We start from the raw sequence: 10,174 nt of genomic DNA, 5'->3' as shown, positions 1-10,174 counted from the left end.
CGTATTATTGTAATGCGTTAGAAGAGTATTTGTTTATAAAATATATGTAATAAAATAATTAATGTAATTTATGGGAGTAACCAATGCATTGATTGGTTACTCAAATCAATCAAAAAGTAAATAATAATTGTTTAGTAAATAAGCTAGAATAAGTATAAATACCCATAATTTTGATAATAAAAATAGATTCAATTTAACTTAAGACAAGGTTACGTCTTTTATTTGAATCGTGTTCTATGCGGCATTTAGATGCTGAAAGAACAATAAGCGGCTGAAGAGCTTAGTAATACTCTCCTCTATACTGATAGGTCGTTTCCACTTACACTGGTCGATAAGTGATCCTTGAATCCTTTCAGGACTCAGACATCATTTGGTGATATTAATTGAGAAGACTCTATCTAACAATCCTGCTATTATATCTTGACGATCCTAACATCCTGCAACCATTACATGGCGAAGCATTAAGATCATCACCATAACATTACCATCACATCATAATTAAAACATAACATGCAATTACCATAACATGGCGATCCTGCAAGGGACATATATACTGAACTCTTAAATCCAGTACTTATGTTGACTTATTTGAACACGAGAACCACTGAGCACTTGAACCCAGTGATTTGAAGATTGTCCTAAATTATCCTGATTACTGAACACTTGAATCCAGTAGTCAGGTGCTTATATGGTGTAAATTTAGCACTTGAACCAAATCTACAAGCTATTAGAACGAACAAAAAAGAATCGATAACGAATGTGGCTTCGCATCAATTGAATTGTCAAAAATTCAATTATGCCTTTTATTTAAAATTGATAATTAATTTACAACAAATAAATTAACTAAAATAACCTTGACAATGCATGCCAAACAATGAACTTATTGCAAACTGCAAGAGTGCATTTTCTTGCAGACGAAATTTGACGCTTTTGTTTTCATGTGCCAACAGAAGCATATGACGTATTTTGGGCATTGCATTGACAACGTTATTTTTTACACCAAATATATTTAACACAATTATTACAATACAAATAAAAATAACAAATTATTCATACAAAATTAATAACAACAAAATATTCATATATAATAATATAATATAATATAAACAAATATTCAACATTCTCCCCCGCGTTGAACAACCGTTCAACAATATGAGCCTCTAGCTGTCAGGTAGTCAGTCCGACTATATGTTGATAACGAATTCTCGTGACTGTCGACGTGGCATGGGTATAGGTGTTGTGCGGGTGGCTTCTTCATCGGATGGAATTTCAACATGTTTTTTCTGCAATTTCTTCTTCATCATGATTATGATTAATATCAGCCCTATAACGAGTGCAGCGTAAGCTATGGTGAAGCTGTGGTACTTGTGTGACTGAAATTGATTTGGAAGATCATTTATCTGGTATGACTGTAACACCTTCTGCAATACTGTGAGTTCTTTAAGCTGTTGATCGTATTGGTTGTTGCGTACCGTTGATAGTGTACTGTTGCCGCTGTAAGCATCTGATGTCTTCATAGGGGGTTGTAGCCTTAATTCGGAGATTGTACCAAGACTACTGTATGAATATCTTGACGTGCATGCAATTATTTGTTGTCCTTGTACGGAAACAAAGTTGTGTTTAAGCACGCAGTCTGGATCGATCGTCAATAAACCTGAACCTTTTAGATTTAGTGGTATGATTTCCTTATTACATACTGCAGTTGCTCGTGAAGATGTTGATGTCGCATAAATCCATTGATTTTTGTGATTCAATGGAATCCAGGTCAGCTTGTTGATAGTGTGTTTCAACCGACAGTTTGGTATTGTGTTGTTGTTGAATAGGTTGACCTCACATGCACATACTTCGGAACCAAAATTGTATCGTATGCGGACGTTGGTGCAAAGAAATTCCTCTTCCTTAATGGTCTCACAAAGACTTAATTCGGATTTTATAAGAGGAAAATATTGATCATGCTGCGTATTAATAGCCAAAATAGAACTGCAGGAGTCAATTACCGTCATGGAGTCATTTACCCAGTTCGGGATTGGAATTAGCTGAAACAATTCAAATCGTTCATGTTCAATCAAGGGTCATGTTATACTAAAAACTGCATGCTGCTGTGTGATTCCACCTTTAACCTTCATTAGTCTGTAAAGGGATATTAACTCATCTTCTGGCATCGGTAATTCTAATGATGGTGATAAATGAAGTTTGATTTGATTAACTTCCTTTTGTAATTGTGTTGGTGTCAATAACAATGGATTCACTTTTCCATGATGAGTATCAGTTAGAGCATCTATAATAGCAGATTGTATCTTCTGTAGATTATGTGCTACCAGTGTTAATTGAATGGCTCCTGCATTGAAAACTTGATTGAGCCGTAATTGATTTACCTCTCTATTTGTATCTTTTATTGAATTTATCAATGCCTTTATTTCATTGTCAATGTGGTCCAAACCTTCTTGAACTGCTATTTTATCTTTCTTCATTATGTTGATTGTTGAATCGACAACTGATGTCTGATTCTTAAATAGCGTCAATAATTGTATTTCATTTTGTTTCACTTCTGTAATTATATTTGACATTCCTTTGGCATATTCTGAGTCTAATACTCCAAACAGCGAATGTGCAATATTGCCTACAAGATCAATTACTCCTCTTTTGAAGCGATGATCATGAAGTAATTTATCATCGAGTTGTAGTTCGGATTCAATATGTTTAAAGTGATTAACTGTATTCGCACATGATGCGTTTGGTTTCATTTGTTGACAAGCTTGATGTAGCGACATTATTCCTGTGTTTAGAGCTGCTGCTTCCATCCAATAAAGACTTAAATCATAATAAACTAGTAGATTCCATTCAGTGGTTGATATGGCAGTTGTGCCCAGATTTTCAAAGTGAATACCCAATTTTGTGCCAAACCTTTTATTGTCAATTGGAGATCCTATTACTATTGGCAATATCAGTAATAATGTAAGTAATACAGAACAGTACAAATTGGTCGGCAGTTTTCTACGTTTTGTCTTGGGCTCTTCATACGACTCTTTTCTATCTTTCATAATTAACTTGTCAGGAGGTACTTCGTGATCAGCTTCAGCCATTGTTGGTTGATCATCTGTATTTACAGGCAGTATAGCTAATCGATGAATTGGGCGTTTAAAAATGCCTGCCGATGTTTTAACATCAGCTACTCGGATATGTCCATCTGTACCCTTGTACACATGTACAATTCGTCCCAAGGGCCACTGCATCACTGGGACGTTATCTTCTTTGATTATAACCATGTCTTCTAACTGTATGTTGGCAGATTGTGTTTTCCTTTGGTACTGCAGGCAGAGATTATTGCTTCTTGTCCTTCATTAGAATAAATGCTTTCTTCTAATTCTGCTAACTGGTTTTTGGCGCCTACGAAGTTTGTTGCGTTATCACTGTAAATATTCAAACAACGCCCTCGTCGACTTATAAATCGTTTTAATGCTCCAATGAAAGCATTTGTTGATAAGTCGGGCACTAACTCGAGATGTACCGCCTATGTAGAAAAGCAACAAAAGACAGCAATATATGCCTTTGTTGGCTTTTTGCCTCTCACCTTGTAGTGGATCCAAAATGGTCCGCAATAATCTACACCAGCATTAATGAAAGGTCGTGCAGGAGTTATTCTTGATTCTGGTAAATTGCCCATAATTTGTTGGCATAATTGCGGACGTGCTTTGTTGCATCGAATGCATCGCTGAACCGTTGCTCGGGCTGTTGATTCACCTTTAATCGGCCAAAAACGTTGTCGGATTATACTCAATAATGCCTGCGGGCCACAGTGCTTGTTTTCTTCATGGAACATCACGAATAATAATTTTGCCAATGGATCATTGTATGGGATCAGCATTGGGTGTTTAGAATCGTATGGTAATGATGAGGCTTCTAAGCGTCCTCCTACTCTAAGAACATTTGCATTATCAATGAATGGAGATAAACTACTGATTGAACTAGATTTATCAACATGACCTTGTTTCTTCAGTTGTTTGATTTCTTCATGAAAATCATTACCCTGAATGTGAAATATTATAGTTATTAATGCTGCATCCAATTCGTTGGCACTAAGTACTATATGTGTGGCACGTGACTCCTTTGATTTTCTTGCGTTGTTAGTGAATCTAAGAACATATGCTACTATCTTTTGTAACGTCTTAAATGAATTCTTGTGCTGAATCCTGTATATGAGATCTGCGTCATTGCTTTGAGTTGCTACAGCTACAACCTTCTTCTTCTCTAGATCGACTGGAACTTGTAATGATGATGAAAACCTTGGTGGCCATACTTCCTATCTTCCATGCAAAAAGAACGGTCCTTGAAACCAAAGTGCACATGTTGATAACGCCCTTGCTGAAAGTCCTCTTGATAACACATCAGCTGGGCTGTCCTTTGACCTAACATGTCGCCACTGTTCAGACAGAGTTAAAGTTTGAATTCTTGCCACCCTGTTAGCTACAAATGTTTGAAATGATGAGGACTGTGAGTTGATCCAAGATAACACAATTTCTGAATCAGTCCACAAAAAAACCGGCTGGTCCTTCTCTTGAAGATCGCTTTTCACTCTTGCTGAGAGTTCTGCTGCTAAGACTGCCGCACATAACTCTAGTCGCGGTAGCGTTTGTTTTTTGAGTGGAGCTACTCTTGACTTTGCACATAATAGTCGCACTATTATTCTACCATCTTTTAAAATTGCTCTGACATATGCTGCAGCGCCAAATGCCTTTTCAGATGCGTCAGCAAAAATATTCAGCTGTGTTGATGATGGAACCTCGCCTCTGAAGATATGTCTTGCCACCTGAAGTTTTCAAGAGTACTTAAGTTTTCTCTAAATGTTGACCATGTTGTACGAAGATCTGAAGGAAGTGGTTCATCCCAAGATAATTTCAATTGCCACAAGTGTTGTATGAAAATCTTTGCTTTGACTATTACTGGAGCTAATAAACCAAGTGGGTCGAACAGTCTAGCTAAATCAGAACTAACGACTCTCTTCGTGATTATTCCTTCAGTAACCATTTTGACCTTAATTCCAAATAAATCCGCCTTGGGCAACCAAAATAATCCCAGCGTTTTGATTGACTCGTTATTATCGAAATCTAGATTTACCTCTTGATCATCTTGAGAAATGTTTTTCAACAGTTGAGGATGATTTGCGCTCCATTTCCGAAGACAAAAATGATGCTTCTTCAAAATATGGATTAGTTGTCTTTGAGCTTCAATAGCCGTAATTAAACTATCTGATCCACCGAGCCCATCGTCAACGTAGAAATTGTCACACAGGATTTGAGCTCCCAATGGATAATTCACCTTGTTTTCTGATGCTATCTTTTGCAGACACCTTGTTGCTAGGTAAGGAGCTGCTCGAGTCCCATATGTAATTGTGTTTAGCTGATAATAACGAATCGTTGAATTTGGACTGCTTCTCCAAATGATAAGTTGATAGCGTCGATCTTCAGGATTTATCAGAACTTGACGATACATTTTTTCGATATCTGTGGTAAAAACAAACCGTGGTCGCCTAAAACGGAGCAGAATTGAAAAGAGTTCACTTTTAACTGTCGGTCCGTTATACATTAAATCATTCAACGAGTGTCCAGATGTAGTTTTGGCTGATGCGTCAAACACCACTCGAAGTTTAGTAGTTGTACTATCTGGTTTTAGTACACAATGATGAGGAATGAAATATCTTGGAGTCAACATGGAATCCAAGTTTACTTTAGTCATGTGACCCAATCGCTCATACTCTTCCATAAACTGGACACATTGTTTCCGCAAAACATCATTTTTTGCTAGTCGTCGTTCAAGACTGATGAACCTTCTCCAAGCTGTTTCTTGAGATTCCCCTAACGTCAATGAGTTTTCCAGAAACGGCAACCTTACCACAAAACGTCCTTCTTTATTTGTATGGACGTTCTGAACAAAATGAGATTCGCATAATTTTTCTTCTTTGGATAATGTCCTTTCTGTTGTATTCACCTCGTCCATTCGCCATAATCGTTCAATTGCATCTTCTAACGATGAGTTATTATCAACAGCCTCCGCCCCACCGCCAAAAACTGCACATAAAACGTTTGATGTGTCTGTATTTGATGCAACCTTGCCACTGACAATCCAGCCAAATGTAGAATTTTGCAAGACTGGAAGCCCAGGAGCAAGCGTTAATTTACCTTTAACAGACTAAAATAGAACTCCGCACCGAGTAAAATATCAATTTTCCCTTGTTGGAAAAATGTTGGATCTGCTAACTGAATGCTGTTCGGGACCTTCCATTTGGAAATATCGTAGCTGCAACTTGGTTGAGGTGGAACTATATTTGGAAGCACAAACGCTTCGACTTCTGTAGTAAACCTTGAGTTAAGTGATTGCAATTTGATGTTAACTCGCTGCGTTGAATTTTTTTGCACCTTTCCTATACCTTCTATGCACAATAACGATTTTGTTTTTGATATATTGAGCCTTTTGACAAGACGCTCAGAGACTATGTTCACTTGCGAACCAGAGTCTAGTAATGCTCGGACTTCACTTGTATTTCCATTAGATGCAATTATTTTGACTCTTGCAGTTGGCAAGAGAACATAATCACGATGACCTGTGGATGTGTTTGCTGTCGCTGTGGTAACTGCGGTGTTGTACCCACTTGAGCTAGGTTGAATGTTCTGTTTTGTAACTTCCAAATGTAGCAACGTGTTATGCTTTTTATTACATTTGGTACAACTTCTTGATGAACATTTGTTCACCACTTGATCATTTCTGAAACAGTTAAAACAGAGCTGTTGATTTTTCACCCAATCCAATCGTTGAGATGGTGAAAATTGCAAGAATTTACGGCAATGATACAGTGGGTGATACAAAATGTCTTTTGAACGCCAAGATTGTTTAGTGCTAATAGACACTCTTTCGTTGTGTCATGTAAATTTTTAACTGCTGCCACAGTTGATGTGCCTGATGGCTGATTTAGAAGTTCATCGATTAATGTGGACGCCAAGACCCTTTTATTATTATAACGGTCTTGCAGTAATGTCCAAGCTGCCAAATAATTGTCCTCCGTTATGCTGAAATGACTTATCAATTTTTCAGCTTCACCTGTCACATGTGATTTCAAGTACCACATTTTTTGAGCAGCTGGTAGTGGCTGATTGTCTACCATTTGTGTAAACAAGTCAAAAAATTGCCTCCATTTTAAGTAATTCCCATTAAAACTTGGGATTGTTACCTTTGGCAATGGCAGTGAGGACCGCATGTTTGGTTCTGCTACTGTTGCTTGTTTCTGTTGTAATTGATCCAATTTTATGGACAACTCTATCAAACATTGTTGTACCAAATCTTCAATTTGGTAATACTCATCTTAATTGAATCCTGACATCAGTGGATTTTCAAAGTTTTCCCATAGTTCATCATGCAAACATTCCAATTGGTTCCAATGTTGCATGATTGTGTTTGATTTAATTTCGTAATATTGAAGTGGCTGTATGCCTTCGCTCTCTGACAAGCTCTCTACTAACCTTTTTAAAGCTGCCATTCGAGCGGATATTTTTCTTATCAAACCATTTGTCGTAGCTACTAGTTGCGGCTGTGATGCCATTTGGTTACTAACACCTTCACCAAAGTTGTCTGCTGCTTTGATCCGAAGGGCTTCTGTCTGGAATGTTTCACTGTATTCATTTGTTAGTTCTCTTATTTTCTCGTAATAGGAAGATGTAAAATATTTCATCATCTGTCGGTTGATCGATGAGAGTTCTGAGCATTGTGTCAGTTTGTTCAAACTGCTTCCAAGCAACATCAAGCCGACGAAATCTTTCACCGTAGTATGCTGACGTTTGCTTGCGTTCAGCCGAATCCTTTTTGAAGTTCCTGATGATTCGCTGAATCTCTTCGCCCTTTTCTTTTTGGGCATCTATGAGTTCATTAAGAGTTGTCATTGATGATTTGTAGTTCTTGCCAAATGTGCTTAAAAATGTTCTTCGAATGCTGAATGCTGAAACTTAACCGCTGACTGTTGATTGTTGACTGTTGCTGCGTCAACCAGTCCTGTGCTGCTGTGGCATTTCTTATTGTTTTGATCGCCGAGGGATGTATTTCGCCTATTTGGTTTTTTCATGCATCAATTATTTCTTCTTCTGTCGTTATTTCGTCCAGGTATCGTAGTTCAAAGGTAGCTTCTTCCGTTAGCGTTTTGACCTCTATTTCCTCAGGTAGTATACTCTTGATGTGGTCTTGGTGGACACTTGTTATTGTTTCTGCTGATCTTTTGAATTCAAGCAGAAGTTCCCCTTTTTGTGTTTTCCTGATAGAGTGAACATCATTACCGACTGCTTTAAGCTCTGGAGCTCCTTTTACTTTCCGGAGTATGTCCGCAAAGGAAAGTTTCTAAGACGGTTTAATGATCACTACATCCGGTCGAGGTAGTTTCACGCGTTTTTTTGTTTGTAAAACCCAAGCGTGTCGTTTGTTGTTGTCTTCAATTGGTGCTTGAGGTACATCAGCGTTGCCGTTCGTCCCGGCCACCGTATCTAAGTTGCTTTCCAATGCTTTCCTTGGCTCCTTAGACTTAGTATTATTTGCCCCCACAGGTCGATTTGTTTTCGTCTTCTTAGGCGGTGTCTTCCTACTTTTTTCGATTTCTTCTCTTAACCGTTTGGATATAACTGGTGTTTGCTGCGCCTGAATTGTTTTGTACCTCTATCGTTGGTTTTAGCGGTGATAGTTTTATTTGGTGTCTCTTCGGCAGTTCTTTTATAGAGCGATGATATCATTGTAACAAGATCACGCATTGCTTGGTGGATGGACCTTCTTCCTCCACCCATCATCTCATTTAGCTCGGATATTTTGTCCCCGAGTTTAATGAACGCTTCCCTTTTCACTTTTGGAACACTGTTCCCATTAAGCTCCGGAGGGGATGAGCGAGCTCTCTCGTTATTTTGCCTCTCTTGTGATAGCACAGGTGAGTGTGTTAGTCTCGGCGCCCTCATGAAGGGGTTTTGGCTGGGACTGACTATCCGTGACTCCTTTGCACTTTCGGTGCCGGCTGGAGTATTAACGCCAGAGTGTATTGGTGTTTTTGTAGTTGTGAACATTTTTCTTTGCAATTGGGTCCCAACTTAAAGCCGTTATCTTAGTTTCGTTGTGTAGTTACCCTTATTGTGGTTCCATGATTATCTTTGCAATGCAGGGAGGTCATGCGAGGGTTGACACATAGCCTTATGAGCGCATGTGTTCAGAGCCAAACCGGGAGCTAAGCAGAAGATATTCTTAACTGCCCTACACCCCAACTTAACAGGACGAATCCAAGATCGTTCTTTAAGACTTGCCAGGTTTTAACGGGACGGAGGCAGATGAAGCATTAGCCTGAAAGCCGTCTGGACCAGATTTCACTCTAGCCCATATTGGTAACAGAATACATCATCCACCAGCCCAAGTCATCATATCCAATCGTTTGCTCCAGTATACCATAATCAGAATCTTACTGGTATCGATCCTGATGCCTTTTCTTATAGGCTTTCTCCATTATCATGTCATCATGTCCAATCGTTTGCTGTTGTCCAGTATGCCGTAATCAGAATCTTACTGGTATCGATCCTGATGCCTTTTCTTATAAGCTTCCTCCATTATCATCTCTCGTATGTGAATTGTGATGCGACAGTCGTCCCTAACATGATATACAGACGCTGCGCATTTCCGACTCCCTCGCACAGTGCAGTGTGTGATTTTGTGCACCACATTTCGAATTCCGCTTATATATAACTTTTATCTAATACAGCATTCGTTCTCTAGTGGATATCACATAAATACCATATATTTTGAAGAGCTTCTTAAAAAACAGGGAAAATTTACTTGAAAAACTACTGTAGAGTATATGCACTGAAGATATACTTTGTTATGAACAGCAACATGGAATGTGCTTAGCTAGCATATTTATGTCGCTTATCGCCCAAGCAACAATATCGCTTGCGCAACAAAGTTATGTTATTAGATACATACCCATGCATGCATGCTACTCCATAAACAACAATTTTTTAATGCTTATATTTTAATGCTTACGTAGACATATGTGCGGTTTTGCACAATACATTTTAAGGTAGTCTTAAGATTGTAATTTTCAGTAATAAAATAAAGATCTAACCATAAACTTGTGTACTATTACTTTCGCAAGTATAACATGGCGACC

At 38.3% G+C, this 10,174-nt stretch overlaps 1 protein-coding gene across 1 annotated transcript; it reads right to left on the bottom strand.

The window, feature by feature from the left end:
• Positions 1-1,184: 1,184 nt before the first annotated feature.
• LOC119663926 lies at positions 1,185-2,003 on the bottom strand. The gene has a single exon (XM_038073514.1). It carries the CDS (start codon positions 2,001-2,003, stop codon positions 1,185-1,187), a length of 819 nt encoding a protein of 272 aa, XP_037929442.1.
• Positions 2,004-10,174: the final 8,171 nt, after the last annotated feature.

The sequence above is a fragment of the Teleopsis dalmanni genome, unplaced genomic scaffold (genome assembly GCF_002237135.1).
Source record: "Teleopsis dalmanni isolate 2A unplaced genomic scaffold, ASM223713v2 unscaffolded_contig_1117, whole genome shotgun sequence".
Taxonomy (NCBI): Eukaryota; Metazoa; Arthropoda; class Insecta; order Diptera; family Diopsidae; genus Teleopsis; species Teleopsis dalmanni.
This window is presented reverse-complemented; position numbering and strand designations above follow the sequence as displayed.